This window comes from Taurulus bubalis (genome assembly GCF_910589615.1).
Source record: "Taurulus bubalis genome assembly, chromosome: 17".
Taxonomy (NCBI): domain Eukaryota; kingdom Metazoa; phylum Chordata; class Actinopteri; order Perciformes; family Cottidae; genus Taurulus; species Taurulus bubalis.
Genome location: NC_136605.1, coordinates 19,099,052 through 19,117,528, shown reverse-complemented (window position 1 = coordinate 19,117,528; position 18,477 = coordinate 19,099,052). Strand labels below are relative to the sequence as shown.

Here is an 18,477-nt window from a genome sequence, read left to right as displayed (position 1 = left end):
GGGCTTCACGCTTGTGACAAGTTGTGAGACGTTAACGTATGAATGTGATGACATTACAGAAAAACACATGAACTCAAGATTTTATTTGCTGAAACAGTAAGTCCTTAGAAAATACAGAGTTGCTACTGTTTGAACAGATCACTATCCTTCGCCTCTTAGCCCATCTTCAGCGGGCTAATTTATAAACAAACGTGATAAAATACGTACACTTGACCGTCTCCCATCCATCTTGTCTTTTTTTTTTGTGTGTTTTTTTATCCAATACCAAAACCTCTACAATGTTAATCGGTTAATCTACAGCAGGTTTATTTACAAAATTACACAAAAGCAAAAAACACAGCTCTTCTTCTGAAGAGCATTTTGGAAAATAATTTAAAAACAGAAAAATACAATTATTGCAGTATTCTACAATCTTATTGTTACATGATGCAAACGCACCATCTTGATGTACAGATTTTCAGTGCAATTTATTCAGGTGCACCCTCACCACAGGGGAACAGGAGCTTTTCCTCACAGCGCCGGGATGTTCCCACCCAGACGTCACATTTTCCCCTCCAACCAGAGAGTTCTTACGTCATACCCATTTAAACGCCACAGCTGGAATTTCATATGGTCATCATTGGTGGGATTCTTCACATTACACACTGATATATGTACAAGTTACTGCATTACAAATTATTCGAGACCAAGGAGCCAATAGAGAGCAAGTAGTCATATGAAAACATAAACGATATCAGTAAGTATAAGTACGTCTCTGAAGGTTACATTACAGAGTCGAAGCTGTTCGCCTACCACGTACTTTCCCCCTCGTGTCATGATTCGGCTCACAGCTTCAGCCGTTACGTCTCTTTGGCTGCCAAAACGAGAACAAAACGGAATATTTTCTACGTGGAAAACAAACAAAAAAACCTCCAGTGGTTTGTCTGATTTATCATTCAAACAGGAACAGGTGTAATTAGAATTATTATTATACCTCAAGCTGGAATAGAAGCTTGAGGAAGTCTTTTTTAAATCTACCCCTCCAGTTTCAGAAATTTGGGACAAAACATGAAAAAGAAAAACTCTCACGAGCCAGAAGAAAATGTTAATGTCCATTTTTGAACCCAACACAGGCAGCACCACTTTGTGGCTACAACTTCTGCGCCGCGTTGACCGGTAAAAGGGTAGTTTACCGACAGCTTCCTGTCTCACTGCCTGCATGATGCTGCAAAGACTTCATCTTAAAGTCCTGAACCAAGCCGGTTCAGGTCGAGTCTTTCTTCCAGTGGTTGGGTGCCGTGACTAGAACTCCTTCACTTGTATCCGAACTCAAGAGCCGTGGTTGGGTGGGTGCTGGAGGTCCTGCCCTGAGAAGATTGGGTGTAGCAGCGGGTGGAGTTGGAGCGCTGCTGCTGCGGCAGCCTGCGAGGGACGTTGTGCGAAAAGTGTGGGGTAGAGGCCATGAGGAACATGGTGGAGCGCTAAGGGAGTGTGGTGAAGTGCAGACGCCGGGATAATATGTATAGGCTGACCGGAGAGGAAGGCTGTGTGGTGGGCGGGAATCAGCCCGGCGTGTCCTAGTTGGTGTCCCAAAGAATGACCTAGCGAGTGGCCCAGGGAGTGACCCAGGGTGTGGCCCAGGGAGTGACCCATGTGAGACAAGGAGATGGGGGTAAGGTGGTGTTGGGGAATGTGGTGTACCTGGGCCAACTGGGCATGTGCAGGGTGCGGGTGGTGGGCGTGTGCCGGGTGGAGCCCCATGGCTGCAGCGGCGGCGTGGTGCTGCAGGATGGCGTGCTGCACCGTGGCGAGCGACGTGCCGGAGGGCATGGATATGGTGGGCTGCTGGATGTGGATCTGCTGCATGGCCTGGGGATGGGGCGCCTGGGCCATGTTGGCGGCTGCGGCGGCGGCGGCGGCCGCGGCTGCGGCTGCAGCGGCCGCGGAGGGAAACGTCTTGACCTGCTTGGCCATAAGCTGCTGCTGGATGTGCTGCTGAGCAGCCTGCTGCAGCTTGCCGTACTTCTCCATTTCCTCCGGCGTGAACGTGATGGGCTGACTCTCCAGAGGAGCCAGGCCGTCCTCCTCCGCCTCCATGCCGTCCTCCTCCAGGTTGGGCGGTGGGTAAGCAGGGTAGGCGTGCATCGGCTGCTGCTGCATTTCTGTCATGAGGGAGTCCATCATGGGATTCAGAGAGGGGTCCTGTCCCGTCTCTCCTTGGTACTGGGGCATCGTCATGGAGGGGTCCTGTTCAAACAACGCCTGGGGTTCTTGGAGCAGCTGGACTTCTTGAATGGGATGTGGCGTCTCCTCTTGCACCACCACTGTGATCTGCGGGGCCTCTTCCACCTTCTGGACCGGTGGCGCTGGAGGTGGCGGTGGAGGAGGGAACTCCCTGATGGGCTCCTCCAGGACAACCTCTGGCTCAGAGCACTTCCCCGCTCCCGACTTCTCACTCTCCACGGGTCTGGTGAGAGGAAACAGCGGTTTCTTCCCGGCCTGCAGCTTACCAAAAAGCGGCAGCATGGCTTTGCTTCCCAGGGTCGGCGGTAGTTTGGGACCAAAGTATCCCTGTGGTGGGTCCTTGATCTTAATCCCAGATTTTGTCCCTGTGGTAGAATCGTCAGAGCTTTTCTTAGACTGGACCTTCTCCAGCAGCTGGCGCGCGGTGAGGCTGTTTTTTTGCTCCCCTGCATCCCGTGACCCCCCTAGCCTCAGCGACTGCGAGCTGGATGAATGGGCGTTGCGGTTAAGGCCTCGTGACGAAGATGAACGCGGAGACTGGGAGCGGTAGATGCACGAGCGGTTGAAGTCTCTGCGCTGTGCGTCGGTCTCAACCCGAGCCCTCGGGGCCCGTCGGCGAGAGGAGCCTTTGGTGGAACTGGAGGAGCGGCTGGCAGAGCTGTGGCTCCGGCTGTAGCTGCGCCTCCAGGATCTCGCGCTGGTGCTGCGGCTCCAGCTGCTGGAGCTCCTGGAGCTGCTCCGGTGGTGCCGCCGGTGCCTCTTCCTGCGGCTGTAGCTGCGTGAACGTGAGCGGGAGTCTTCCGAGGAGGAGGAAGAGGACTGGCGTCTCCTGGATCGTCTCCGTCCTCGGCTTCCCCGCCGCTCGTACTCGGAGCCCGACGAGCGCTTGGAGCGCCTCCGCCTGCGACCCTCTTTGCTGTAGTCGCTGTAGCTGTCCGAGTAGCTCCGGCTGCGGTGGCTGTAGGCGCTGCTGCCCGCCGAGGAGCGCTCGGAGCTGCTGGACTCCGAGTGACTACGGGACGGCTGGCCTCGGTGGCGCTGGCGGCTGCTGCCCCGTCTCTCCCCGCGCCTCGAGGAGCGGCTGCAGGACCGCCGCGACTCCTCACTGTGGTGGCGCCGTTGCTCCCGAGGACTTGACCTGTGATGACGCGAGCGCTGGGTATTGGAGCCCCCTTCTTCCTCGCTCTCGCTGCTGGGAGGTCGACCGGGACCGGGACTCTTCTGGGCCGAGGTGGAGCAGGAGGCGCTTTGAGGTGCACCGGAGTCGGTCTTTTGTCGCTTGGGGGCGCTGTGCTCCTCCGAGTTGACCTTGTCGGCGCCCTTTCCGGCTCCTCCTTCCTCTGCTCCAGACTTGCAAGGCACTTCCTTCGTAGCGCGTTTCCTCTTCCCCGACTCCACTCCTGTATTTCCCGTAGCCCCTCCCCCTCCAGTTGTCAGCGTAACAGAAGAGGCAACGGCTTTATCTTCCGACTTTGGTTTTTCTTTTTCCTTTTCACCAACCGCTACTGCTGCCTCGTCTTGATCCGGAGCCTTGTTTTTGCTCTTTTTCCGTTTGTGTTTTTTCTTCTTTTTGGGCTTCTCCTGCGTTGCCTCAGTCTCGCCCTCAGCATCCTCTTTCGCTTCCTTGTCTTTTCCTTTGCGCTTTGAGCGCTTTGCAGACTTCTTATGCTTCTTCTTTTTCTTTTTCTTCTTGGCGCTACTGCTGCCAGTCGCAAGCTTTTGCTCCTCGCCGTCCGGTTGGCCGGGCTCTGCCGCCGTCACTGGCTTGTCTTTGTCAGCGCTGGTCCCGGGTTTATTAGTCTTATCTACTTCAGCTGTTGAGGCAGCCAACTCTTTCCTCTTGTCATCAGATTCTTCACAAGGCTTTGAGGACTTTGCCGCTTTCCCACCACGCACTCCTTTGTTGCGGGACAGCTTGAAGTCAAAGTAGAGGGGATTACAGCTGTAAGACAGGGAAGGCTGGGCTTTTGTGAATTCGAGGAGCTCAGAGGGCCACTGCAGGGTCGTGCTCTCATCTTTACTCAGCACTGGGAAGAAGGGACCTATGGGGATTTTAGGACCAGAGTTGGAATCAGGAGTATCCTGCGTGCTCTCTGCTTTCTGTTTCGGGGAAGCCGGGACGATGGGAGCTGGATCTGCTTCTAAGGCAGAGACCTCCTCCGTCTTTACTTGAGGCGACGGAGGAGCCGGCTCAGGGTCCGGGGATGACGCGACATCAACTTGTTCTTTTTCAGTCTTGCACTCTGTGACGTCTGGCTCCGTCTGTTCAGGAATATCTTCATCCTTCTTCTTCTCCTCCTCCTCGTCGTTGTCATCCTCCTCCTCCTTGTCGTCATCCTCCTCCTCGTCATCCTGCACCTCTTCCTCGTCTTCGTCAGCTTTGATCAGACACTGATCGGTGGCCTTCATGAACAGCAAAAACTGGAAGCGAGGCTTTACCCGGCAGTGGGCCGGAGGTATGTAGTGATAGTACTCAGGCTCCTGTCCAGCATATCCTTCCTCTTTTTTCATCATCATCTTCAGCTTGTTGAGAGTGGAGGCTAAAGAGGCTCCGTCATCAGCCGGCTGCACCTCTTCCTCCGCTGCCACAGCAGCGGTCTCTCCTCCATCACCTCCTCCTGATCCGTCCTCTTTAGGGCTGTTTGGGCTGCTGCCAGATGTCTCCTCTTGCCCTCCGGCCTTTTCTCCCTCCTGGCCCTCCTCTTCCTCCATAGCTTCCTCTCCATGATCTGCAAACACTGCAGCAACCGTCTCCAGCTTCACCGGGGCTTTCTTGGCGAAAGAGAAGGACACGCTGACCTTGGACGCTCCACTCGGGGTCGGGGAGGTGGCGCTGTTCTTCCCCAGAGAGAAGCTGATGGTTGGACTCGGCTTCGGCGAGGTTTCCTCACTTATATCTGCGAACGGTCCTTCCAGGACGCAGTCTGGTAAAGTCGTGTTCTCCGGCGTTAGGTCGCCATCTTCTGACTTCTCGCCATCGACGGCCACCGTGGTGGGTTTGAACATGGGCCCGCTTCCTGGAGTGCTGAAACACAAGCGCATGATAACAATGAGATGTTGCAGAAAGGTCAGAGCTATGCTCCTCACTGAATAAATAGTCATTTTCGAGTCATTTTCGAGAGAAGCAAACAGAGGGATGTACAATATGTGTTTGTAGGATATATCCAGGATGTCAAACTGATTCAGTGAATACAAATTGTTAAAATAATATTAAATCTATATTTTAGTTAGAATATGTGATCTTTGTTTGGTTGCACAGTGACCCTTCAACACACATGCTATTGTGCCACAACTACAGATACGTTTTGATATCCAGCCAGCAGAGGGCAGTCCAGGAACACGTTCTTACCGGTCCTGTTGTTTCCTCTGCTCCGCCAGCTCATGCAATCGGCGCAGCATCTTTTCATGCTTCTTCCCACCTTTCCGGGTCCGGGATGAGACGTTACGAGCAAACTCTCTCTGCTTGAGCTCTTTGAGCCGCTGCATTACGTGAAAGACAGGGAGAAACAAAGCCCATCAGGATCTCTTCTCTCACAGAAAACAAAAGACAAAGACAGATCCCCCATTAGGAGGACGAGAATTGATATTCACAAGTACCTGCTTGTGAGCGTGGTCGTACGAGTTAATGTGGTTGTCGAACTCCTGGTGTTTGGTGTACTGTTTGTCACATAGCTCACAGTAGAAATTGGCTCTCAGGTCTTCCAGAGCCTTTGCAATGGCTTTCTCCTTTTCCACCTGGTCCTGTTGTCGATAGGAAATACAGGAAGGAATGGGTGAGCGTGTTTAAAGCAGCCTTTACGAGTATGAGTGACAGAACCAGCAACAACAATCAGAATGACACACACCTTGTATTTTTGCCGCAGTTCTTCTGTGTCCTCTTTCTCCACTTCGAGCACTCTTCTCTTTTCTGTGGCGTCCTCTGCATAGTCCAGCTGAAAAAGTACAGACACGGCAGTTACAGCACTGGCAGGAAACAAAAAACACTCCTGGATCAAAGCGAGCAGTCTGTATTCATGGTTTTATTAAACTGTGTGGACAAGCTGTTAGCCGTTGGCCCATATGGGCTACAGGGGCTGTGATTGGTCCTTCTGATGCCGACAGATTGCTTAAGTCCAACTGAAGTCCTATTCAGTCAGTTTGGCTGCATCAAAACAAATACTCGGTCTACAAAACTGCATCAATGCAAAAGTAGGAGAGAACGCAGGACACGTGATTTACAGAGTAGATATTCATACTGCGGCAGACAGAAAACGTTTCACATTGAACATGATGGATTGTGGGAGCACGTCAACAGAGAAGCATTCCTCCACAATCCTCCTTAAGACAGATGAACGATACTCAGCAGAAACTTTGAAGGTCAAACGCAAATTTACGGCAGGAACTGAAATTCCAGGAACGTTTGCGTCCTGCAGCCGGCAGATTTAAGGCATCTTCATGTTTACTGAGGCGGCAAGTGTTACTTCATCATGTGATAATTCACGTTTGATGGGCTGTCTGCATCTATATACGCCGTCTCTTTTGGGGTCATCTTTAACGGACACCTTGACGAACCTCCGTGCTTCGTGCACAGGATTCATGTTGCAGCATTGAGACGTAACCCGTACCGTGAATCTCTCTCTACGGACCGATTAACATTTGGCACCCATAAATTCATTCAGGCGAGTGCTCTTCTGGCACCCGCCTCACGCAGTCGGGCTGGTGAAGCGTGATTGATCATTTCAGAGAATGCTTTTAGCTGCCCATGCTGTAGAGCTTTACGCGACTCCGGCTGAAACCGGGCTCTCCGCATGCCCGGTGCTCTGCAAGCTCATTTATGGGTTTTCTTCATGGATTTAAAGCTCCCAATAATTCTTCCAGAGACGGTTTGGAATGTCAGCCCCATGGGTTAATGATCAATGGTTGTGTTGCCACATGTTCTTGATTTCAAATACCCCTCAGCAATCGTTGCAGTGGATTTAGGTTAAAGCGTGAAGGAAAATCAGTGAGTATCCCCATCTACAGCTCATCAAAAAGGTATTACATGATAGAAAACAAACGTATTAATGTGATATTCCAGTTCTGCTCATGTATTCTAATTTTTTTCTGTTCAATAACGAAAATGAGAGTTGATGGGAGCGGTTGTTGGGCTAACGGTGGCCGGTTGGGAAATGTTTACAAGTCGCCCGACCCTTCTGGACACTGATGATGTGGAGCAGCAACCAGGACATTTAAAATATGCCTGATGCTTCTACTACGTCCTCATTCATTAAGAACTATGTAAAAACAGGTGATGGGTGTAAAATGAACAGCATCTTACCTCCATCTCCATTCTTCCCATCCCCATGACATCATATTTGAGGGTGATGGGCACAGGGTCGGTGCGTCCTGAGGGGAAAGAGACAGAGAGAGGACGAGGTGAGTTTCTGAGGCGGGGACGGGGGGCCAGCTTGGAGACAGCCTGCTTTTAGAGCATAGGGTGCTGGGGTTAGAGAATTTTGCCTTGAAGTGCAAAGAGACCAGAAAGCTACAGTGAACCAAACACCAGCCATTCTCACAGCTTACCGCAGCCACCGAGTAGAGACCGATGTACCTTTTAACGTTACGTTTGACCTGGCTGCCGATTTGCATTTTTTGAAAGAGTCGAATGAGCTGCAGATTCGGGCAACAGAGACAGTTAAAGTTCACTAGAAACAAAACAGCTCGAAGCCAATCTGATTACATCGCTGCTCAGTGTCGCCGCGCAACCCGCCGCCCCTCCTCCACCCGTTCACTGCTGCAGTCCCGTTGAACCAGAACGGCAAATTTATCAAGGACGCTACAGCTTGAGGGGCTGCGTGTGGTGCGTTAGTGTGTGTGTGTGTGTGTGTGTGAAGGGAGTTGCAACAGGCCGAGCAGCTGCTGCCACTGCTCACTGTGCACCACCCTTCATGAGGGGAAAAAAGCCTCCCAAATATTATCTGGGGCCTATTGCACCATCTCTTTCTGACCCTTGCACCCTTCGACGGTCCTGAGGTCCGAATTCACGCCCTTGTCCCACCCTTCCTATTTACATTACATTACGTAAGCTGTGAAAAGAGCTGGATCGGAAGGAAATTAACTGTAGGAAAGTAAACAAACCAAAGACAACCAAAAAAAACCAGAATGAAACATTAAAGATATAAAATATATATATATATATATAAAAAAAAAAAAAAAAAAATCAAAACTACTTTGGAGATTGACACAGAATTGCTTAATCCACTCATAAAATCAGCCAAACAAAGCAGAGAGAAAGACAGTAAAATTAAAAAAGGACACAAGCACTGAACTACAGCAGAGTGACGTCACAGGCCAGGTATCGCCATGGTGACAGTGCAAGGGATGGGGATACTTACCTGGTAAAACATGGGGATGGGAAGGGGGGAGGAGAAGGAAGGGGAGGACAGACAGACAGATAGACAGGGAGGAGGAGGAGGGGTCTCAGAACAAGAGGCATCAACATAATTTGGACTAGTTCTGCTGCTCCTGTTGCCAGCCAGAGACAATAATCAATCTTACTGATAGTGATTATCAATTAGGTTTGGTTTCAGTTTTTTTTTTTTTCCCACATATTCAAGTTTCTTTTTTATGAATTATTATTGTATGTATACCATTGGGCATATGGAATAACAACAAGCATTGGGCTTGAAAATATACAAATCAAAGTTTAACTGCTGTGGTTAGACTTAAAATTAAAGGTTTTCTCTTTTAGAAAGAAGAATAAGATACATTTTCCAAGTAATACTTTGAGCCAAAAAAGAGCCCAAAATACACATTTATAATTTACTAAATATTAATGCATTGGGAAACTTTAAGCTTTCCATAAACTATGAATTTATCACTTTAAATTGACACATTCGTACGAATGTCATTCAATTCCTGTGTCCTGAGTAATTTAGTCATCACAGCCCAATGACATATTCATTTTGAAATCATAAATGCATGGGCATTGTAACATATAATGGCCTAGCTGGACCCTCAGCCCCACTGCAGTGTCCGTCAGCTGGAAAACCTAACTCTTTTATTTCATGATTGCATAATTGTTGCGGCCGTATTCCACTAGGATTGTGTGACATCTAGATCACGAGACGCTGTACTACTGATGGACGTGTGTGTTCACGCTCTTTGCCCAACAGCGATAGAGAAGTGAAACCCAAAAAAAAAGCAGGCGTTGGGTCTGTTCGTCAGCCACTGCAGTGGTCTGTCTGAGTGGAGTCACAAGCCAGGCCCAGAATTAAAGATTAATGAACAATTACAGTCACCCCAAACTATCACCAATCTTTAAACACAGTGACAATACTTCCACATTACCCATTCCAGTGGAAAAGAAAGGGACCAGACAAAAACAATGTGCATCTAAATCACAGGGTGTGAATCACAAGGTTTAAAAAAAAAAAAAAAAAACTGAAAACAATCAAAATGACAATGTTCTAAGAGTAATAAATATGCATGATAATATACAAGCAGCAGAATGAGGACTAGAACAGAGAGAATTGAAAGCCTATGTAGCATTGGTGCTCTGATGAGAGGAAAAAACAAACAAAAAAATGGGAGAAATTAAAATAAAATAAAAAAAACAATTCAATTGGGGGATAAAATAACATTTACCACTAAGTTTACCATCGGCACAACATGGGCAGGATCAAATCGCTGTAAAAAAGAAACACCAATTGGTTAAGCAGGAAGATTGAGGCACATAGAGAAGGGAGGGTGGGGTTGGGGGTGTGGTTTAGGGGTTCAATACCAGAGGCCTTCAGCGTGTCACCCCCCACCCCCTCATCCCTTCACTCAGGGCTCGGTGCTTACAGGGTCCCTCTCGCCACTCTCCCCAACCACTCGTCCCCGTCCCCCTCAACCAGCGTGTGACCCCGAATTACCAAACTAGCCCCCCTTACAAAGTACGAGTCCCGTTTTCCTGAATCAAGAAAACTTCACTTTTTTCACCGTCACCAAGCAGAAACAACTAGAAATCCCATCAGAATCCCTCCAAAGAGCTGCACCGGGGGAGGTAATGATTAAAAAAACAGCAGATTCTGATGGCAGATTGAATCAAACAGGTGAAGGACAAAAGGAAGCGTATTTTCTAAAGTCATAAATCAAAAGTATCATCCACTTTTGGAGAGTCTGTTACAGGGAAAGTGTTTTTTTTTGTATATTTTGTGTCCAAAATCACTCCCTCCTCACTATATAGAGGAATTATATAGTGAGTTCGCCATTTTGTTTGCTGCCCGAGTGAGAATTATTATTATTATTATTATTACACATAGTGGACTCAAGTACCCCATCATGTAAAGTAGAGTACAACCGATGTTCACGAACCAAGCACTATGTCCCATCATGCATTGCGCCGAAGGAAAAAAAAAATGGCATACGGACGAGAGGAGAGAGAATTACCACACAAACACCCACAAAGTATTCGCTAATTTGTGGAAATACGCCCCCACATTGACAACGCTTTGACTTCCGCTTTTTACGTTTCACAATAAAAGCTCTCAGAGCATTTTTGCTAAAACGAGCAACTCAACAAACTAGCTAACGATACGTATTCGTCACAAACATGCGTGTCGGTATTTAGTATGCATTTCCCACCAGCTGACGATTTCAGAGAAAACCGAGGAGTGTCCGATGGTGTTTTTGCTGGTGGGCTCACTATATAGTCCTCAGAACCACTAGGCGGTGGGCAGGGAGTGAACGATTTCGGACACAGCTGTGGGACGACCACCATTTCCCCCCCTTTGAGCTTTATTTTTTTGCCCCGCAGACGCTTGTCAGCCCAGTTAGCAAATCTCCCCGAGATTCTTTCACTTCCTCGCTCTCCTACGGCCAGCGAGCTCGTTTTAGGGGATGTGCGGTGAACACATGACACACATCAAAATGTACCCGAGGAAAGAGCCAGCAAGGCTTTGAGCAGTGCTTAGAGTGGGGTCTGCATCGCTATGCGGCAGCAGTTTTACCGAAGTACACTTTGAAAAATGTGAACTATGCACCCGTCTGGAGGGTTTCATTTCACTCCATCATGTGGAAGTACGTTCAGTGTGTCACTACCTCCAACACTGCTTAAAGCCCCATGTGAGAGTGACGGTTTGGAGGCAGGCAGGAAGGAGTGCTGCACCTCTGGGACAAACATGCTGTGCAGGAGGGGCAAAGAAACAGGGGGGGGACCATGGGGACAGAGACATTCAGGGGTGGAGAAGGGTGGCGAGATTTTCCCTGTAAGTTGACTCTATGGCCCGGTCAGTAACAGACACACACACGCACACACACACACACGCATCTCAGTCCCACATTACGACCACACACATACACACAAGTTTCACAGGTTTGGAGGTAGAAACAGGCAAACAAGCAGAGGGGGGAAAACTCGTCTACTCTGCAAGCCATTCAAAGACTGAGCCGTGGTTACAGCCAATCAGATACCCGACAGCAGCAACGGAAACTCAAAGAGGAAAAACATAAAATACGTGGAGACGATGATTCTAAAAAAGGGGTGTGATGGAATCATGGCTTCCTAAATCTACCGTGATTTAAAATGGATTTTTGTTCTTTGTTCAAATCGAAGCACTTCATACTCTTTGTGCAGATTGAAATAAAGGTTTAGTGATTATGAAGCAAAGAGGAGGAAGCTGACAGAGGCCATTAGCCTACGGTACACTGTAAAAGGGGTGTTACATTGAGGTCAACTGCAGAGTGGGAGAAAGAAAACACACCCACACACACACACACACACACACACACTGACATACAGAGGGGATCCAACAAACCTTACCTAAAAAGGGGCAAAAGGACAAAAGAAGAATAAGAACAAAGTCAATACAGTGAAAAACTTAAAAAAGGGGACACAATGCTTTCACTTCAAAAATGTAAAAAAAAAAATAACCTTCTCTTCTTGCAAGGAGGACAGGAAAGCAGAGGAAGATTATAATGATTATCCAGCAAACTTCAACGTGATTCGAGGGTGCAATTGTGTCGTGGGCATACTCCTGAGTGCATTAAGCAAATTAGAGCAGAGACAGTGGGCTCCGGCAGTGGGCCGTTAATTCCTACAAAACAACTGGACACACTTTGCCGCAGTCTCATCTGCCCACAAAGCAGGAAGCTTACATAACCACACATCAGCGGTGCCAGCGGCGAGAACAAGAGCACAGTCAGCCTCCTGCAACTTGCTCTCTTCTCCACACAGAGCACTCATCAAATAGATCGCCATTCAGCTTGTGCGAGGCCAGATGGAAACGTACAACGATGCACACCAAACGCCACGCTATAACAAAAATCACTGCCGTGTTGTGACCCCTTCATACGGCCTGCACCAGAGTGAAGAGGCGTCCCGGTCTACTCTGGTGGTCCCTGGCCATCGTCAGGCCGAGAATACCTATGAGACGACGCCGGGAGCCGAGGCCATATATGCACATGAAAGAGCGGTGCTGAGGCTCAACAGCTCACCAATAGGCGCAATAAACATTTTATGTCTAAAAGTCCAAAAACAATATATCAAGGCTCTTCAATCAGACAGTGTGGAGAGCAGATATAAACAACGTTATTTACTCCAAAAGCCTGCCTGTTGGACTTTTTCACCATTGAGGCAAATAAATCCGATACCACCCGAGGCGCTAAAAAACAGAGGAAATGGGATAGATTTCCTCCTCTTTTCAGTACACAACATTGTTTAGCACCACAGCAGTCATCTGATAAAGTAAGGACTTGTCTCAGCACGATAAACCACCTTTTTGTTAACACCTACTCTGAATGGGCACGTACACAACACTGTGTTAATATAGCCAAGCACACAAGTCAGGAGTTCCCAGACAGTTTTCTGTCTGCACAGACAACTGGAAATCTCATTACCTGACCCCCAAACACGAGGATGACATGGACTTTTCAGTAATCTAACTATGCTGCCAACAAATTGAATTAAGCAGCACAACGTGGATATATTGTGTCTTTAGATTTACCGTGTTTTTTAAAGCAACTCATTCACTTCGCTAGCTCTGCATCGACCCCTATATTTTCCAGTGGAAGACTGTGAATCGTCTCAAGTTTGGGCGTGCGCTTAAAACGTGTTTCTCATTAACACGTCTGATGTTGAGCATGCTACAGCTGGGTTTACAGGGAGAGTTGCACTTGAAATTAAGTAGCTGAAAACGACAGCATGAGTGTTATAGGAATGAAAGATCTGAGGTTAAAAATGGTACAAGCCGAGAGGATAGAAAAACAAACTGTGGAGGAGGAAAGACAAAACCAAACGCCAGAAATGATGCGCAAAATAAAAAAGCTTTAATCTTAGCAAACTGCAAGGACACATTGGCCTGCCAGCGATGGCATCACTCACGGACAATGCTATTCATCACCCTCTGTGGAGAGAGCGCAGGGAGGGGTGAGGCTATGAAGAGGGAGTTACAAAAGTAAGGAGGAAAGAGAGAATATAGATGAGGAGACAGGAAGAGGCTCGGTGGACACATGCCAGGCTCTGCACCACTGCCTCTGAGCCAATGAGCGTCCGAGCACAGCGGGGTTGAGCTAATGAGGTGCCGGCGTTAGCCAAGACCGACCCACACACTCCGCTCTGTTCAGCCCTGCAGCAAGTCAATATCAACTGGGCCATCGGACTACATCTGTCTTCAGAAAGCAAACCTCTTTCTAGTTGAAAGCTTTCTCCATCTTATGGAGTTAATTCTACGTGCAGAGCTTACGGAGCATTTCCCTGGTCGCGCTTTCACTCCACTCCAGAGAGGGCCTTGATCTTAAAATTTAAAAAAGGAGAAAACTTCTAGTGCACAGATAATATTAATAGATTAGAGTACATGTAACACAGACTAGAGAGATTTTGACTGGGGTCCAATAGCGTTGCCACATGGGCCTGTTCTGTGGTTGCAAATACAGCTGGCCCAGACGAAACCCGACAACGATCTCGTACTTTGCCTGGTTATTCAAGCGCTTTGCATTCCTTAAAAGAGATAACAACTGGCTAACGCGTTTGCTGGTTTGTTTTTTAACAGAGTAAACCATGTGCTTTTCATTATCACTTCTGCGGCACCGCCCGATACAAAATAAACGGCCCACGCCTCAGAAGAGGCTGCTGTAATCGAGACGTAAGCCCGGCAATGTCAGCTGATCAGAGGGCGTTTTGTTTGTAAGCAGGCGTGCAGAGTAAGATCTGGAGAAGGCACGAGCTGACACTGCATGTGCTGGCACATCAGCAATCAAAGTCCATAACCACATTTTCTCAAAGCCTGATGGCTAAAACAACATAACTGTAACTAATTATTGTGTTTTTGAAGGGGCGGAAAAGGCTAGCTTGAATCTGGATTGCTGTAAACTAAACACATAATTGAAAGACAAATAAACGCTTCACTTCCATCTCCAAACCCCCAGGAGTCCCTGCCCTCAGTCTTAATCCTTTACATGGCCTCTGGATCATTCTCATCCCTCTCCCAAGTTCGAAGGAACAACTGGAATGACGTTTGTTTAAATCAAATTTACCCAGCAACAGACACAAAAGGGAAAGATCAGAGAAAGAAAGAGGAAAAGAAAAGCTGCTGATATAGATATGAAAAATAAAAAAAACCTGGAAATGTGAGGAGGAAAGCAAATGACAGCGTGGAGGCTCAGCACCACCAGCATACATTGAACATAAGTGTACAGACGAGGGATTCCTTACCCTGCATTGATTTGCCGAGACCTTGCCCCAACTTCCAGCCATGTTTCTGAAGCAGCCGGTGTCCGATGTTATCCTAGCAGAGAGAGAAGAGGAGAAAAAAACCAAAAATATTCCAATAATAAGAGGAGCTTTTCCCCGTTTGGGTACTGATCAAATATCAAACAAAACAAAAACAAAATAAAAACACTCAAAAATCACACTATCATCATCAGCACAACCACCACCACCATCACCATAATCATTATCGTCATCCACATCACCTACAGCGTGTAATATCAGTGTCTACCAGCACAAGGAGTGGTAAGGGCGGGTAGGGGTGAGGGGGTAGCGGGTGGGAGACTGGGAGAGAGGGAAGGCTTTTCCACTACGATGTATACATGAGGCTACAGCCTGTAATCTACAGGACAACCTCCTTCAATAGGAGTTTAGATTTATTTGTTTTTAAAAACAAAGAAATTGGGCATAAGCATTTCTGTTTTTTTTTTTCTTTCGGGATGATTAATATAACACATCAAGTCACATCCACTAACTTGAGAAGTTAAGGAAGGAGGAGTGGGAGGAAGGAGGGGACAATATATGTATCACACACGCATACATATATGAACCACTACAGAGCAAGGTCTTTGCACACATAGAAAAAGGTGACACAGAAACGAGGTATGGAAATCTTGCAATAACAAAACGAAGACCAGAAACTCCAAGCTTGCTGTGATTCCGTACTCATGACAAGGGGGAGCACCATGAAACATATGCAGCTATCACAAAAAAATATATAGCGAGAGAGGAAGAGACAGAAGTGGAGCTAGTGGGCCTTGGATTACCATTACAAGGCCCAGGGTGGACAGAATATGCACGCGTGAGGGGATGTGTGGGTGTGCAGGTGAAGAGAGGGAGACATTGTGTGCATGTAGCCCCAGTCCATGTGCTCCAAATAGCTATTGGGCAGGTTTTTGGACACCTCAAGGATCTCTGGTCTGTTGTCAAAGGCCTGGTTCCAACCATGTGCACACTTCTGATTTAATATAAGCCTCTAGTTTGAACATTACCATAGATATCATTAGTATTCATGAATTAGAAATTATACTTTACAGACCTTCACTAAACTGTAAGGTAGTTGAAGTATGTATTTCCTGCTTTCCTTTCAATACTAATGATTGCTGTGACAAAAGTGTACAAACACTGTACATGTGGACAAGATCAGGCGACTGACAACACATCAAAGAGGCAAGAGGAGGAGTGCAAGAACAACAGGAAATCTCTGGGGCCAAATGTACATGTCTGAGACCGTTATTTAACTAGTATGGGTCAGCAAGAAAACGAAAACATTAAGTGAAATGCAAGACCGTCCCACCACTACACACTACAGTACATCCTCAAGCACAAATAAACAGGAGACAATGAGATTTTCTTAATAAGCAGTGTGTTTTTTTCTGTTGTGATTATAACTATTCCAAGCTTGTCTAACATTCACCAGAGTGCTGCATTCTACCAAAAAACAAACAAACAAACATAAAAAAAGGATATTTATAATCACAAAGAGATTGACATCAACTTTCACAAACAGAAAGTGGAGGGGTTGGAACAAAACAGCATGCGGCTTTTTGTTAAAGGGCTTTAACAAAAAGGATCGTCGGTGTTAGTAGCGCACTGTGAATGGTACACATACAGAAGGGTGGAGCGGGTTGGTGGTGGAGGGCGGGTGAAACAAAACTCCAACTTGTGTTAGTTTCGGGGGTGGATCAGGCACAGAGAGGAAGGTGATGGCTCAACAGGGCTCAGTTAGTTCTCTTTGACGAGAGAGGAGGTCGGGACGGGGGCAGAACAGAGCAGGCTGAGCCATGGTGGAGGTGACTTCATGGGGCGGTGGAGGTGAGCTGGGCTTGAATGGGTTAGTGCATGTGAAGGGGAGTGGTAGTCGCACACACGGCACACACTGCATCTCCGCCCACAAGGTCTCATTTGGCGTTTTTTTTATTTTAAACAACTGTTGCCTTCCTTTGCCCGATTTAATATTACTTAAGAAATAAAAAAAAAAGTATGTCAGTTGTAAAAACAACGACTGATCACTATCGCAGACGCCGGAATAAATCTATCCAAAAACATCTGGCTGATGCTAGCCTCCCAAGATAGGGAGAGGCTTCACTTCCTGTTTGGCATTGCTTTTCCCCCCTCTCTCCGTTTCATGGACGTCTGAGCTGTGCTTACTCTGTGAGACTGTCAGATCTCTTCCGCTGTGGGAAGAGATAAGAAAGGAATCTGAGCCAGGCTTCACGTGGTGGAGACAGCCTCCCTGGATCAACTCATAACTGTCCAGGCTACATGGCTGATAGTGTGCGTTGACAACATCTCTCCTGAAATTCATTGTGTAGGAAAACACTGCAGAATCTGCTGCAGTGAAAGCCTCCCCTCCCACCGACGTTGGGTATGCTTCTGTCCTTTACTGCAGCATTATGCTGCAACGCTCATAGTGAACATTTATATTGATTTGGGGGATTAGCTGATCTATGAGGCTTGGAGGAAGGAGGAGAATAAAAATGCGCTCTGAAGTAGCCGCCTGAGAAACACTCCAGTTCGCTGATTAGTTTATTTTTCCAGAGAAGTCTGACTCAGGGCTGTGTAATGAAATGGTCTGAAAGCTTAGAGAACATAAGCCCTACCTTAAATTAAACCCGTTTCCTCTTCCAATCCTTTTTTTTTATTATCTCAGAGAGATTAAGACAATAATAATAATAATAATAATAATATCAAAAACAAGGGCAGGTTGGACGAGGCATCAGTCGCACATAATAGAGATTAGTTCAAATGGGCTCAGTCGAGGTTAGAGGGCGGAGATGAGGAGCAGACTGCGTGTTGACCAACAGATGAGTGCACCAAAAGAATAGACAGACAGACGGATGAAAGCAACGACGGCGAGTCCAACAGCAGTGCAAGTGGAGTGAAGGCATTTCCATACGAACCTGGCTTTAAAATACTGGGCTGTCAAAAAAACAGTCACACGTGACACAACGTAAGAAACCGGCCAAACGCTTTCAACTGCAATTCTGCTAGCTTCTCTAAAGTTCTTTAAAAATGCAAAACTCTCTCTCTGCTTCTTTTTTTTTTTTTTAAACAAACATAATACTGTATACAAACAGAAAAAAGGTAGGCATGTCAATAAATCCACCAACTGACTGTTAATACAGGAGAAAGAAAAGTAGAAAATGTTATCCAAACAAAGGAGATCTACGAGAAGGGATGTTTTATAAAAGGAATATGGGTAAGGGAAGTGATATGCAGGGGACCCCACCTAGAGACCTCAGAGTGTTTAGGAACCGGATTGCTTCAGTCTGTGCAGCTGTGTGTATGTGTGTGTGTGTGTGTGTGTGTGTGTGTGTCCCTGCAAACAGGCATATTAATCCACATAAGTGACTAACCCTAAATAAACCCAAATTACATATGTTATGTAATCTTCTTTGGATGACCGCAGATCTGAGCTTTTGCATGTTGTGAAAAGAAAACAGAGACAAACCCTTGAGGGATCTCTCTTGCAAAAAAAAAACCACAACATAAAGCAGGCTGCTGCGGTTACTCATCCTCCTCTCTCGTGTCCCTGAGGAATGTTT

The 18,477-nt window shown here is 47.2% G+C and overlaps 1 protein-coding gene across 4 annotated transcripts; it reads right to left on the bottom strand.

The window, feature by feature from the left end:
- Positions 1-62: 62 nt before the first annotated feature.
- gpatch8 (G patch domain containing 8) lies at positions 63-18,061 on the bottom strand. Of its 4 annotated transcripts, XM_079232842.1 has the most exons (8): positions 17,833-18,061; positions 14,876-14,948; positions 9,829-9,870; positions 7,520-7,587; positions 6,069-6,155; positions 5,821-5,964; positions 5,573-5,703; positions 63-5,248 (listed from the first exon to the last, which is right to left on the bottom strand). In XM_079232842.1, exons 4-8 carry the CDS (start codon positions 7,544-7,546, stop codon positions 1,309-1,311), a joined length of 4,329 nt encoding a protein of 1,442 aa, XP_079088968.1. In that variant the 5' UTR covers positions 7,547-7,587; positions 9,829-9,870; positions 14,876-14,948; positions 17,833-18,061; the 3' UTR covers positions 63-1,308. The 4 variants fall into 4 exon arrangements, with proteins under 4 accessions (XP_079088968.1, XP_079088967.1, XP_079088966.1 ...); XM_079232841.1 differs by lacking the exon at positions 9,829-9,870; XM_079232840.1 differs by lacking the exons at positions 9,829-9,870; positions 17,833-18,061 and having other exon boundaries at positions 14,876-15,095.
- Positions 18,062-18,477: the final 416 nt, after the last annotated feature.